Source organism: Anopheles merus, unplaced genomic scaffold, assembly GCF_017562075.2.
Source record: "Anopheles merus strain MAF unplaced genomic scaffold, AmerM5.1 LNR4000018, whole genome shotgun sequence".
In the NCBI taxonomy this organism is placed as follows: Eukaryota; Metazoa; Arthropoda; class Insecta; order Diptera; family Culicidae; genus Anopheles; species Anopheles merus.
The window spans coordinates 29,670-45,108 of NW_024427598.1; the positions used below are offsets into that span (position 1 = coordinate 29,670).

At 36.3% G+C, this 15,439-nt stretch overlaps 1 protein-coding gene across 6 annotated transcripts; it reads left to right on the forward strand.

Annotated features, from left to right (window-relative positions):
- The first annotated feature begins 3,398 nt into the window (after positions 1 to 3,398).
- On the forward strand, positions 3,399 to 15,060 carry LOC121601019. 6 transcript variants are annotated; one of them, XM_041929808.1, is made up of 9 exons: positions 3,444 to 3,475; positions 3,538 to 3,961; positions 4,035 to 4,547; positions 4,627 to 4,874; positions 8,692 to 10,396; positions 10,496 to 10,578; positions 10,728 to 10,945; positions 14,410 to 14,612; positions 14,690 to 15,060. In XM_041929808.1, the coding sequence occupies exons 2-9, from the start codon at positions 3,932 to 3,934 to the stop codon at positions 14,729 to 14,731; spliced, it is 3,042 nt and encodes a 1,013-aa protein (XP_041785742.1). In that variant the 5' UTR covers positions 3,444 to 3,475; positions 3,538 to 3,931; the 3' UTR covers positions 14,732 to 15,060. The 6 variants fall into 6 exon arrangements, with proteins under 6 accessions (XP_041785747.1, XP_041785748.1, XP_041785746.1 ...); XM_041929811.1 differs by having other exon boundaries at positions 3,457 to 3,475; positions 3,761 to 3,961; XM_041929813.1 differs by lacking the exon at positions 3,538 to 3,961 and having other exon boundaries at positions 3,399 to 3,475.
- Positions 15,061 to 15,439: the final 379 nt, after the last annotated feature.

Below are 15,439 nucleotides of genomic sequence, written 5' to 3' on the forward strand. Positions count from 1 at the left end.
TGTCATTTCCGTTTGTGTTTAATAATCGGGCCTATTTTCTGACCCGTATTCGCGCTGCCGAAAATAGGAACACAGCCTGACGAAAATAGGAACAAACAGCCGAAAATAGGAGCAAAATCAATGTTGGCATTTTCACGAATATTTATGAAAAAGGGCTATGAACCGGCAAATAAAAAATAGTGTAACATACTATGATAGTTTATCAACCAGAATAACATCACTTTCATGAAAAATAATAAAAAACGTTTTCGTGTGAGCAATTTTTGTGAAACTGCTGCACTAGCCTGCCGAAAACTGGTACAGTTACCCTATTGTTATGTCAAATCGCATACAATTTTCTATACCCCCCTCCAGCCCTTCCCGATCTTAATACCAGAGCCCACAGTACAGGCGTCCCCCGAGTTACGACCCCCTCGAGTTACGACGATTCGCAGATACGACGATTTTGATTTTGACAGTTAAAAGTTGTCATTGACAAGAAATTGATGTATTTTTATGAATTTCTGGGCTGATAATCGTTATACACACATTTCCAAAGATTCCACAATTACCCTATCTTGAATATCTATATGTGTACGGCTTTTAAAATATAATTATTACATTATCGAACATTATTTCAAATAAAATGCACGATATCATAAATTCCAACTCTTCAAATTCGGTTATAAACTTAGTATTCATAGATATTCGACATACGACTTTTTCGACTTACGCCTTGCTTTGGGACATTTTTTCGGTCCCAAATACAGTCGTATCTCGGGGGACACCTGTATTGTTATGTCATGTCGTGAAATGTCAATTTGCTCTGAAGCACTTCACCTCCTAATAACCAAACACGTTGCTTTGTGGCTAGAATAATCTAGACTAAAAATTGCAGGCTAGATCCCAAGCGCCACAGATTAAGCTTAAACGACTGGAAAATTGAATATCCATAGAAAAAAAATGAAAGCTCCACAGCTTCATTGGTTTGATCAATAGATGGCGTATTACAACTCATCATTATATTGCTATCCTTTTCTTGCAATGTATTTCGACAAGTTGCATTTTATTATGACCTATATAGCCTTCTAACTTTCTGAGCAAAAATCTATATAAATGGTCGTGTGGTTAGATACGTGGGTATCAACACCAATGACCATTGCTCAAATCTCACTTGCTTCAGTGATGGTGGTTTCCGTTGGAGTTTAGTATTTAAACAATCGTATCGCCGTTCTAGTTCTAGCGATGCATAACTTCAATGCGAAACCATACAACAGTACAGAGGAAATGAGAAAGCTCTCCTCCAAGCGATGAAGCTCAACTGGTTGGGGTATCCCACCAACAGATAGCGCCACCAGCTTTTTTGCTATTTTTAGAATGCATGAGTCGTTTGGCGTCTGCTAAACGAAGTCTTTCTATATTCCGTTTAGGTAGAGAACTTGAGTCGTTTAGAAGCCGTTTAGTGGTCGTTTAGTGGATTTGTGGCACTTGGGATATTTGTGTGGTTTTGGTAGGAGTGTTTACATGGTTTCAGCCTCCAACTGTCAAACTCCATACAAAAAACTAACCAGAATCGTGAAGGCCCCCATTTCTGGCTTTTAAGCAGTTTCAATTTGTTAGCAAAAATGCAATTTTTACCGAACTTGAAACTAATTGTACTGAATGTGATCTGTCAAATTTAGAAAACCGCTTATCTTACGGATCGGAGTAAGTTGACAACCGTGTAACTCGGGAACAGACTGTACGCATAATTTCACGCAATTTATTGTACAATCACAATTACTTCACTGAATACCCAAGTGCCACAAATCCACTAAACGACCACTAAGCTTAGAACCCGCTTAGTGGTCGTTTAGTGGATTTGTGGTACTTGGGTATTCAGTGAAGTAATTGTGATTGTACAATAAATTGCGTGAAATTATGTGTACAGTCTGTTCCCGAGTTACACGGTTGTCAACTTACGCCGACTCAAGCTCTCAACCTAAACGGAATATAGAAAGACTTTGTTTAGCAGACGGCAAACGACTCATGCATTCTAAAAATAGCAAAAAAAGCTGGTGGTGCCATCTGTTGGTGGGATACCCAACCAGTGGAGCTTCCTCCCTTGGAGGAGAGCTTTCTCATTTCCTGGGTACTGTTGTATGGTTTCGCATTGAAGTTATGCATCGCTAGAACTAGAACGGTGATTGTTTAAATACTAAACTCCAATGGAAACCACCTGCAAGTGAGACTTGAGTAATGGTCGTTGGTGTTGATACCCACGTATCTGACCATACGACCATTCATATAGATTTTTGCTCGGAAAGTTAGAAGGCTATATAGGTCATGATTAGATGAAGCTTGTCCAAACACATTGCAAGAACAGGACAGCAATATAATGATGAGTTGTAATATGCCATCTATTGAGCAAACCAATGAAGCTATGGAGCTTTCGTTTTTTTTTCTTTGGATATTCCATTTTCCAGTCGTTTAAGCTTAATCTGTGGCGCTTGAGTATTCTTTCTTCAATTAACGAATCTAACTTATGCAGCAGTAATGAGATAATTGACGGCGTCAGTCTTTGACACTTTGACAAGAGCCACCTTGTATCGATGTCATACAAAAAGCTATGAAGTTCCACCAAGTTCGGTACACGTTCGTAACAAGCCTTTAAGTTCTATCATGTACCCTACACATAGTGCTAATCAGCTGCAAAGTTCCATAGAGTACCGTGCGCTTGTTAAAAAACCTTATGGTTCCACCAAGTGCCGTTTCAGCGCTTAATCACCCACAAAGTACGACATCGGTATCATTTTTTGTTGGACAGCCCCAAATCAGCCATGATGTTCGAGCTGGCTATTTGGGTGACTTTCTACAGGAGTTATTGATTAAAATAATATTCTACTTACGAGTAATCGATTGATTCAAAGTGAATTAATCATAAGACTAGTGAATTTTATAATTTTATATGAATTTGACATTTCTTAGCTCATTATACGTGCGAATCGATTAACCGGTAACCGTCCGGTTCCGAGCTGCCCGGATAAGGCCCGTGTCTGTGCTCCATCGGATGCGATTTTATCGGAAGGCCTGTCAAAATTTTATATGGAATTTGACAGATAACGTCGGACGTGCGATTTCGTCGTACGACGGAATCAAAAAATTTTGATTTCGTCGGACGCCGCATCCGATTTTATCTGTCAAACTAAATGTGTGGTGTTTTGTAGGAACAATCTCAACTTAATTTTTCATAATCGTTATATTATTAAAATCATCCAAATAATCGCAATATTATACGAAAAAGCGTTTGACAGCACGTGCGATAAAATCGCATGCGATGGAGCACAGACACGGACCTAATCGACGTTTTACTGCAGTACATTTCTTCACAGAACTGTCAAATTTAAAAAATCGCGTATATTGGGAACTGCCTGTAAATAGCAGATCGTATATCAACTCACGATATACACAAAATGGCGTGTTGTCGTCATCTGTAATGAAAAAATCCTATGGAAAAGTAATTAGAGAAAATACAGTTGACTTACTTGAGTGAAAATCTAATAATATAAATATTTGTAGAGTTTATGATCGAAATCAATATTATCTATGTTTCGGGCACACCAGCAGTGAAAATGGTGGCGTTTGTGAATGTATATGTCTAGAGCATTTCTTAGATATTGAAATATTTGGTAGTTTATAAGAGATTGAAGCATAATTGGATTCCATCAACATGTTGTGAAAAACTATTGTGCTATTACGCGTGGAAATACGTGACAATTTATAATAATCTTTTGTAAAACAGTGAAGTTGTATATTACTAGATAGCTTCATCCTTCTTTACTAGTATAAAATTGTCTTGTGAAGTGAGCATTCGTGTCTTTCATTACAATCGTGCATGAACGAGTTTCTATTGGCTTTCTTAAATGTAATTCAACACATCTTATTCTGAATTTTGTTAAATGTATATCATGGAATGAAGCAACCGAGTTTTAGTGAAGATAATGTATGCGTATATTCATGGTATGCTTAATCTACACTTTGTTTTAGTAGTAATGGTAATTTTTTCTTCGTCCTAGATTCAGCTGCTTGACCGAGCTGATCGACCGACTGCTGCAGAACTACGTTCAATGGCAATGCGTCAACAACATCAGATTGATACTCAGCACCAGATGCTTGCGGCAAAGGAACAACGTTTACGTTTCCTAAAATCACAGGAAACACGTAATGCTGTTTCGGTTGCAGAAGCTGAGCGTCTTCGTCGATTGCGCGAGCGTGTTGAAGCCCAAGAATCAAAATTGCGACGCCTCAGGGCTTTGAGGGGACAAGTAGATTTACAAAAAACCTATAACGTTACGCTGGGTAATGACCTTGACTCGATACGAGCGCTATTCAGTGAGAAGGAAAAGGAGCTTACTCTTGCAGTAGCTAAAGTTGAAGCGTTAACACGCCAGCTTGAAGAGCTACGACGTGATCGACGAGGTGTCGGTAATGGTACAAACGGCATTTCATACAGTCTAAATTCAAATTCCCACAACAATAATTCTACATCCGCGGCGAAAGAGTTGGAAAAATTGCGCTTGGAACTTGCTGTAAGATGAAATTAATAGATAAACAATTACACCATGCATGGATCGATGTATTGAATAATCTATTGTGGTTTTTTTACAGTATCGTAATCAATTATCCATGCAACAGAATGCCCGCTTAAATATGCAGAGGGAAACATTACAACAGCGCCAGATAGAACTACATTCGGTGGACAAACGTATTGTGGAATTGCAAAGCCGGATTCATAAAAAACGAATACTCAACGTGCAAAACTACAATTTGAATGCAGGAAATGTTAGTCCAGGATCAGGACAAAATAATCATGGAAAAATAACTCCATCCAGTGTTAACCAACCGTTGCATTCGAGGTAATTTTTATTATAGCACCTTTTTGCTATCTTTTTAGTTATCTTAATTTAAAATAATTAATATCTGCTTCGATGTGATTATATCCAATTTGGTAATAGTCACCTGGAGTAGTCGAAATTCAGTAGTCAGTCTTATTCTAGCTGCCATCATTTATTGTTAAATCTTCGATAGTTTGAAGAATTTCATAGTTATTGTGCACTCTTCGTCATCCATCTACGAGCACAAACAGACACTGTAATTGCCGTGAAGAAATTGTTTTGTCAAAAACTTATTTGCTTCTTTTGGTGTGGTCTTGATAATATGATGTAGATATTAATCAGTTACATCTTTATTTTAAATGGCAAAACTCCAACTATAGGTTGTCCACGAAATACGAACGACCGCCGCACGATTCGCTCTCAATTCTTCGCCAGACGCCGTAGCTACTGTTCTAAAAACTGCGCGAGTCTCTGGCTCGTTTTGATGGTGCTACGTTGCAATATTTTCTTTCGTATTCTGTGTGTTCTCCTGTTATATTTTGTTTTGAGTAATTTGGGCTGGTTTCAGTTCTACCCTTAACACTTTGAGCATCAGATCATTTTTGTTTATGTTTCCCTAGGGGCCAAGCACTTTTTGTTAACATATTTTTATGGCTATCATATATGATAGCCATGGCCCCCAGGGAAGTGTAATTGAATATAAACAAACTAAAAGGTGATAAAAATAATATTTTTTTTAGAACTTGGGTTGATTTTTAGATATTTTTTATTTGGTTGGTTGGTTGGTTTGTTTGACCAAATCGACAAAACAACCGTTTAATGTTATGTATAGATTTGTTTTCTACGACATGCTTTACAGGGTTGCTCTAGTCAACTCTGTAATGTAAGCTTCATTTTCAATTTTTAAAATCCCAACTCAACATTTTCAAATGTTTGTCGAACGTACCAAAGCAATCAATGACATATCATTTGAGTTTCCATTGTTATTGTTAAAATGTATTTTACAGGATTGATTTGTTTGCTTATGATGTTGAGTTGGTTAAAGAAAACCCATATTGATATAAAGCGATCATGTAAATCAGTGATATCCAACCTGTGGTCCGTGGACAACTTGCGGCCCGTGGCGTTAACAGAAGTGGTTCGAAATACAAGGTTTCTCTAGCCAGCTCAACATAGGAAGCGACTAATTCAATCCCGTAAAATACATTTCAGCAATAAAAATGGAAACTCGAATGATCTGTCATTGGTTGCTTGGTATAGCGGAATTTGGGGCAAGTGTGCCATTGGGGCAAGAATGCCACCAAGCATTTTATCCATAAAAATTTAAGTTAAATTATCAATATTGTATACAGTTGGTTGCGTTCCAATGACTAGGTATACTGTGCCGAATTTCATATACAGTCTTTCCCCGAGTTACGCGAATAATGCGTTCCGGAGACATTCGCGTAACTCGGATTTTTGCGTATGTCGAATATATACAAAATGTACTTGAGTAGTACTGTTTCTTTGATTGAATTAAGTTCATTTATGTAATTTTTTACTTGTTTAATGCAATTCGTGAGAAAAATTCGGTTATTTTTGTGTGTTTAGTGATTTAAAACTTTTGGAAAAATTTCAAGTTATTTTTCATTTGATAATTGATGGAGAAAATTTTACTGATTTGACATACTAACTGTCAAAAATAAAAATTCGCGTAACTCGAATATCGCGTAACTGGGGGAAAGACTCCTGATCATAAGATTTTTCCCATTGTTTTGAACTGTTTTATGTTGAGTTTCTAAATTGAGCAGAAAATTTTAGTTTTTTTTATCAAACCAAATAAGCCCTAATAAATTATGGGAACAATCAACCGAGAAAAAAGTTATACCACCTTAAAGGTGAGAAAATGTGAATTTTTTGTGGGGTTAGTTGAATAAAACTTTCTTTTTGTCACTGAAAAATCCAATTTCAAAAAAGGCACAACTTTCGATCCACCGCTGTTGGGGCCACCATATTTCAAAGGCGCGAGCTGTCAAAAATGTAAACATTGTAGTAGCGTGCTGTGGTATGGTGCGCTATTATGAGCGCATTCCACCCCGGAAAAACAGACCAGTAACAAACCATATTGTGGTACAGTTGGTGGTCAAAAAGGGTTCATTGGGGACAAAAGACATGTAGGAATACATACACTAGTGCCACCTATACTAGTTTTTATCCCAACGCAAAAAAATCAAATTATTTAAGAAATACGTTTACTTTAAAAGGTCTGGCCCCATTCGGGTGGTACTCTTGCCCAATAACCCAAAAACAATGTATTTTTCGATCATTTTTAAAACGCTTTGAAAATAGTTTTGTTTGCACTTTTTTCAAGCAAAACTCATTAGTAAGTGAGGAAATAGATGTATAATGGATATAATATTTAAATTGGCTTTCGAAAAACACGTTTTAGTGAGTTATAACATTAAATGCTTAAGGTGGCACACTTGCCCCAAATTCCGCTACGCACGACATTAATTTGACAATGTTGAATAGTGATTTTACGAATTGGAAATGAAGCTTACAGTGTTGAGCTGGCTAGAGTAACACTGTAATCCGCAAACTTTTTTGGATAGCTCTGATGTAAACAACATTTAGGTCATATTTTTAGAGTCGTATTTTTTCAGCATTTTTTTTATCGGCTTTTGTTATTCTGTTGCGATAAATAAACATATATTTCGTATTTTTTGAAGATGCATAACTAATTTATTTGATTGCAAACAAATAAAAAGCCAGTTTTTCTAAAATTTTACATGTTGCTTTTCCGCCGGCAGTTTCGAGTTGATGAAGCTGAAATTGGTATCATCGAGTAGGTAGATTCGAGTTATTTTCTCCCGACAGTTCAAGCTATCGGAAACACGCAAATTCAACCATTAAACGAATTGAGACCGCTGTCTACATTCGAAATTATATTCAACACAATTCTAGTAACCCTTTTATCGCTCACTTTTACAGGCCTATTATTCTACTCGAATGACATTCGATTCCGTCGGAAGCATTCGAGCCGAGCGGGAGAAAAATTGGTTTCGTTTTCGCCATTCGAATCGATGAAGGTTTCGTCGACCAAAATATGGAAATTTTCGATTTAAAAGAAGTGCTCAATCAGTTTGTTAACATTTACTCCGTTCACCGGTTGCTTCGACTAAAAGTCAAGCACGCTAGAACAAGATCAAAAAAGTCGACGAAACCTTCATCAATTTGAACGGCGAATATGATACCAGATTTTCTCCCGTTAGATTCTGGGGCTTTCCGATGGATTCGGAAGTTATTTAACATTGTGTTGATCTTTTTGCAAAAATTCATAATAATACACCCTATCTGTTACACAAAATATTAGGATTCTAACTCAGTAATCGCTGGCTATCACATATGATAGCTGAGCTGCACAATTCATCTCACTTGAGACGTATTTCTATTCTGACGAGCTACATTTGGCCCGAAATAATTTTCTGAGTCGAAGAAATATCGTTGCTGTGGAACCGTTTAATCATATTCCCGCGAAATCATCATCTTTAGGAGATGGGTCGAATTTTACTTCACCTGCATCTTCATTGTTGAGCATGAATGATAAACCTCAGCAGTCGATTAGCAATTCTTCTGACTATATACAACCACAACATGTGCAGCAATTACAGCTACAGAATTATCAGGAACATGAAATACAAAATAATTTCCCTTTTGATCGGATTTTAAAACTCGTTCAAAAAAGGTTCAAAATTGTCATTTTCAGTCAGAATCATTAATAGCATTAATAATATATCTCTGGGACACCCAGAGGTAAATGGTATTATATTTGTAACTTTAAAATAATATTGTTTTACAGATCCTCGTCAACACACATCATCTCCTCGCATTCAAGAACTTTGAGTCGAGGAAATATTGTTGCAGTGGAACCGTTTAATCATATTCCCGCGAAATCATCATCTTTAGGAGATGGGTCGAATTTTACTTCACCTGCATCTTCATTGTTGAGCATGAATGATAAACCTCAGCAGTCGATTAGCAATTCTTCTGACTATATACAACCACAACATGTGCAGCAATTACAGCTACAAAATTACCAGTGGGAACATGAAAATAGTGTGAAAACTATTGCTTGTGAGGAAGCTATGTTGTTCGCACCGGAAAGTGATGAAAAAAAACTCGCTGTTCGCCAACAGCAGCAGCACCAACAACAGCAATATCAATCATGCTTCGCAGAAAATCTCGGAAACGTTTCTGGAACGGGAACAGAAAATGGTACAATTACTGGGAAGGAAGTGCACCAAAACATGTTATCTGATGATTTTGAAACAAAGAGTAATTCCAATTCACCATCAAACTGCGATAACTCCAATGATTATGAATCAGATTTGGTCGTAAGTTTAGACAAAGAACAGTCAAATGATAGTAACACTGAAATAGCAAACTCAATTGGAAATAGTCAAGATAAACTTAAACATAATAACTTAAGCCAACCAAAAGCTAGCCACATTTTTTTGCAAAACATTCCTTTAGGAAATTTGGTGGTATCACCCAGAAAACCAATCAACAGTGTAGCACCTACGCTTGCTTTGAAGCCTAGCTCATCTACAGTTGCCAGTGCTTACAATTTATGTGGAACAACGGGTGTAAAAATCACGAGAGTCACACGTAAAGTTCCAACATGTATTGAAAGTAACGTCATGACATTGAGCGAAGCTGATCCAACAACAATTTCAACAAGCCCAAACAATAACAATCGACCAGCCCTTCCTCCTAAACCCAACAAAATTTCCGGTGTCAGCAATGCAGGAACAAATCCTTTGGTGGTAGCGGGAAATAGTAATGAAATGGAGGAGTATGGTAACGAAATGAATGTAGCTTTCATTGAAGGATTAACAAAGAATGAAATCGATGCATCGGCGTCAGCATCTTTTGATATTCCGGATTTAAGTTTACAGGGGGCTATCAATAAACAGTCCACGGTAAATGATAAACTCCCAATTAAGGCAAAGCCCTTAACTATCCGGAAACATCCATTTTTAGAACAACCAAAGTTAAAGAACTTTACAAACTCTGTCAATCTCAACTGCAATGCTAATACAGGATTAAATAAGTTTCCAATTTCATCCGCAACGCAACAGATAATTAATAAACGAAAGGAGACAGTTATTCCTAATACTAGCGAGGTAAATGAGACTATAAACTATAGTACCTGCGAAAGCGAATCTTTGCATAGTACAAAATATGTGTCAGATAATAGTGAGTTTCATGCTGGTCGAGAACATCCAATAGAACGATTGAAAAAGCTAAAAAGTGGGAATTGTAACAGCACTGATGGAAATTTAGATAATGAAGTAACTAGAAGGAAGCGTAATTTCATTCTAATGGAACCAGATGTTCAAGGGAATGCTGCTGACATTGGGACTGATAACGGGAATGGTATTACATTAGGCGAAGGAAGTAAACATAAACTTTCACGGCGTGTAAGTTTCGATCCGTTGGCATTACTGTTGGATGCTAGTTTGGAAGGAGAACTGGAACTCGTCGAAAAAACTGCGATGCAGGTGAGCCAAACAAATGTAATATGCTGAAGCATTGTTATTTTATTTAGAATTAAATAAATAAAGCACAATTTCCTAAAAAACAATATCTTATTATTACAGGTAACAAATCCGAGTGCAGCAAATGATGAAGGTATTACAGCTTTGCACAATGCAATATGCGCGGGACATTTTGAAATAGTAAAGTAAGTAGAGGTGCCGGTAGAATATGTTCTGCAGTCTTGTGATTGACTCACGTCAATTCATCAAAGTATCTCGCGGTCTTCAGTTGTATTGCAAACCCCGGTATGGTTCTTGCAAGTAAAACCTTGTTAAATGTTTCATTCTGTTGCAGATTTTTGGTAAATTTTGGATGCGACGTAAATGCACAGGATTCCGATGGGTGGACCCCTTTGCATTGTGCTGCCAGTTGCAATAATTTGCCTATGGTAAAGTTTCTGGTCGAGTCTGGCGCCTGTTTATTTGCAGCAACTCTATCCGATCACGAAACTCCTGCCGAAAAATGCGAAGAGGATGAAGAAGGATTTGACGGTTGCTCAGAATATCTTTACAGTACGTTGATTTATGGCTAAAGACTGCTTATTTTATGATTATATATATATATATATATATATATATATATATATATATATATATATATATATATATATATATATATATATATATATAGATATATATATATAGATATATATGAAAATATCTGCATCTATGAAAATGATATTTTATGTGAAAAAGTAACCATTTCATCTAGTTTAAAGTTTTTAATGTAAAAGTTTGTAAAATGTTCCACTTGGGGCAAAATGGTATGTGTTCACTTAGCAACATGATTTGGTTGTGGTATAAGCTAAAGGCCGGGCTACATTTATCTTATCTGTAGTGTAATTTCATTTTTCACTAGCGCATCTGGCGGTGGCTGACCGAAGCATTTTGCCCAACAATTTGATGTTGCCTCAGGAAATATGTTATTTTTCCATATTTTTTAATTGATTCGGACGAAAAAAGTGTTGTAAAAAGTAGATGCACATGTCCTGCACGCATTGCATTCATTTTCGTGACAAAAAACGATGGAAAAACTATTTAATTTTGAGAGATATATATATATATATATATATATATATATATATATATATATATATATATATATATATATATATATATATATATATATTAGCAACATATATATATATATTAGCAATATATATATTAGCAATATATATATATATATATATATATATATATATATATATATATATATATATATATATATATATATATATATATATATTATATCTATATATATCTTCTATATATAATAAAATCTCGTGTCACGGTGTTTGTTGCGAAACCTCCGAAACGGCTGGATCATTTTCAACGAAACTTTGCACACACCTTATGGTGGTATGAGAATAGGTTTTAAGACTTACATCATTTTCAGAAGTTACACTAAATTTAATTTATTAGCAATTTTCTAATCCCATACCAAGAGCAGTATTTTTGTTGTTGTTAACATCGCTTTGTCACTCGGTGCTAAGTGCAGTTTCTTCTTCTTTGGCTCAACAACCGATGCCGGTCAAGGCCTGCCAACACACTTGTGGGGTTGGCTTTCAGTGACTTATTGATTTCCCCCCATAGCAGGATAGTCAGTCCTACGTATGGCGGCACGGTCTATTTGGGGCTTGAACCCATGACGGGCATGTTGTTAAGTCGTACGAGTTGACGACTGTACCATGAGACCGGTGCAGTTTACACTGGTATTAAAACCCCGCAAGCAATTTCGAGCAGTTTGCGAGCTCGTACGAGGCCTTGCAATTTCGATAGCTTTTTAGCGCTGGTATATGGGTACAGATATTCCCCGATATACGCCATATTCAATATACGCGATTTTGGTATACGTTATGTTCTACATTTAACAGTTTTTTTTAGCAAATTGTACAAATTTGACAGTTCGAATGTCAAATGCAAAATAATTTTCCTTTGGTCGAATTTTAAAAACCATTTCAAAAGGTACAGGTATTCCTCGATATACGCAATTTCGCTATACACGATTTTCTTAATTTGACAGTTCTTATACTAATTTGATACATCAAGTGTCAAACTAAAAATAAATTCTCTTTACGTCAAATTTTAAAAACTATTTTAAATGGTTCCAAATTTTGATTTTTTAGTTGAAATCAGATCGAATAACTAATTTAATGGCTAAAACTTACCCCTTCATGCAGAATGATACGAAATTTAGCTATAATTTGACCGAAAAAACTCAGTGGTACCCAAGCGGATGATTGTCATAGCAGATCTTTACAGGGTTTCGAATCATATAAGGGAATAGTTCAATCACTTAGGGGAATGTTGCAAATCGGTAGGAGAATATTGCATGCAAACTGTGGATGTTTGCAATCACTTAGGGGAGTGTTGCAATCGATTAGGGGAATTTTGCAAGCGTACTGTGGAGCTGACATCAGATGATGGGTGCCGCTGTAAATACCTCAAAATATTTTCGTCAATCTTATTAACTTATCCTGTTTAATTTTCGTTTAATTAAACATCATCGGTATCAATTCGAAGCTTTTTACACCGGCACCCCCCGTCTGACGACAGCTCCACAGTATGCTTGCAAAATTCCCCTAATCGATTGCAACACTCCCCTAAGTGATTGCAAACATCCACAGCTTGCTTGCAACATTCCCCTACCGATTTGCAACATTCCCATAAGTGATTGAACTATTCCCTTAAATGATTCGAAACCCTGTATTACATACTGTTATTACGAATGATAACAAGAATCGAAGCTTTGGGATAAAATCATAGTAATCATTTTAATCGTTGTTTTATACTCCTTGGATTCCAAATTCTTCTATTTTTAATAAAAACCGGACATTAATTTTATCCCGCGTGAAACCGGGTAAATCAGCTATCTCTCTCTCTCTCTCTCTCTCTCTCTCTCTCTCTCTCTCTCTCTCTCTCTCTCTCTATATATATATATATATATATATATATATATATATATATATATATATATATATATATATCTGAAAAATGTATAATGAGTAACAAGAAAGCTAACATGCATTTTCCAGATTTGAGTTTAGATTTTACGCGTTCAATACCTAGTGTTACCAAATCGAAAAAAGTTTACGGATTCGTATTGTATTGTATTGTATTGTATGTAGGGGAAGGTAGGTAAAGACGGACACGTTAAGGGAAATGGTAAAAATCTAAGGATATATAGGTCTAACGACCATGAAAATGTACATACATTATCTTACATTCATGTTTTATCACAAAATGTGTTGAAACTTTGAAGTTTGCATCGATTTTTGCGTTTTTTTTCGTGAATGAAAAACATGATTTTTTTTCGTGCAGTTTTGAAATGTTTGGGTAAGACGGACACCTGATATGGGAAAGATGGACACCATGAAGGCTAAGATAGACACCTTTAGAAAACATTGAAAATTGAATTGTATTACAGTATTTTAACAAATTCTATCGCTTTCCACGTCTTGGTACGTTTATAAACCATTCTTGACCAATTGCAACCTCATCAGCCCCGAGCAAGTAATATCATAACGCATGACTGCTATTTTGATCGGTGTTTCATTTCTCGCTTGTTTATTACTTTTTCTAGTTGCGTAATGGTTTATATTTTCAAAATACCCTTATTTGAGGTGTTTGAAGAAATACATTCATCACCAATTGATACAAGAAGTAAAATAACCCAACAAATTCGGTGTCCATCTTTCCCTATGACAAAGTGTCCGTCTTTACCTACCTTCCCCTACGATGTTGATAATCGTTTAACGTGTTCGAAAAATAGTGTTACGATGTTGAGCTTGCTTGAGAAACCCTGTAAGCGAACATCAGTCACAAGATGGTAATATGGTGAGAATATGAGATGTCTGACATCTCTTGTTGCCTGCCAGAGTGTTACTTAATATCAGTTAAGCATAGAATTATACATGTACATGACACGTAAATTATTAACATTAGTAATTAAAATGCATGTTTTTCGTTATTTAAAGGTATACAAGAAAAGCTGGGTATATTGAACAATGGAGAGGTGTATGCTGTATTCTCTTACGAATCTCAGCAGCCTGATGAATTAAGCTTCTTTGTCAACGACACGCTGACTATCATCCGGAAAGGAGATGAAGCTGAACGAGAATGGTGGTGGGCTCGCAGCTCCTTAGGTAGCGAAGGTTACGTCCCGAGAAATTTACTTGGGGTAAGAAAGCTCCGTTTACTGTTCGCAAACATAATTTTGTCTTAATAATTAATGTATCATTTACATATTCGTTTTAGCTCCACCCGAGACTTACTCCATCGTACAATGACGAAAATTAGGATTGAATTTTGTATGATTCTACATAATATAATTTTACTGATCAACTTGGTTAATGTATCATTCTGCGGTCACAAAGAGTCAAATATACAGGTGTCCCCGAGATACGACTGTATTTGGGACCGAAAAAATGTCCCAAAACAAGGCGTAAGTCGAAAAAGTCGCATGTCGAATATCTCTGAATACAAAGTTTATAACCGAAGTTGAAGAGTTGGAATTTATGATATCGTGTATTTTATTTAAAATAACGTTCGATAATGTAATAATTATATTTTAAAAACCGTACACAATAAAGATATGCAAGATCGGGTAGTTTTGGAATCTTTGGAAATGTGTGTATAACGTTTATCAGCCCAGATATTCAAAAAAATACATCAATTTCTTGTCAATGACAACTTTTAACTGTCAATCAAAATCGTCGTATCTGCGAATCGTCGTAACTCGAGGGGGTCGTAACCAGTGCTGCAAAATGTCATGAGTATCACGAGATTTTCACCAACGAAAACAATGAACATATCCGTGGTAGCTTGATGCTCATTGTTGATAGTCAATAAAAGTGCGTCATGACATGCTGAACACGACATGTGAATTCTTGAGTCCAACGCGATACTCTGATACCAAATATCACTGTTTCAGTCACCAACGCTCATGACTGAAACGAAGCTCAAGTCGACTCACGTACACAAGTGCGATGATCAGGCGCAAGATGA

Coding starts and splice junctions, on each gene's coding strand:
- LOC121601019 (XM_041929808.1), top strand. CDS start 3,932: ATGAAGCAACCGAGTTTTAGTGAAGATAAT. Junction 3,962..4,034: donor CGAGTTTTAGTGAAGATAAT/GTATGCGTATAT, acceptor TCTTCGTCCTAG/ATTCAGCTGCTTGACCGAGC. Junction 14,613..14,689: donor TCCCGAGAAATTTACTTGGG/GTAAGAAAGCTC, acceptor TATTCGTTTTAG/CTCCACCCGAGACTTACTCC.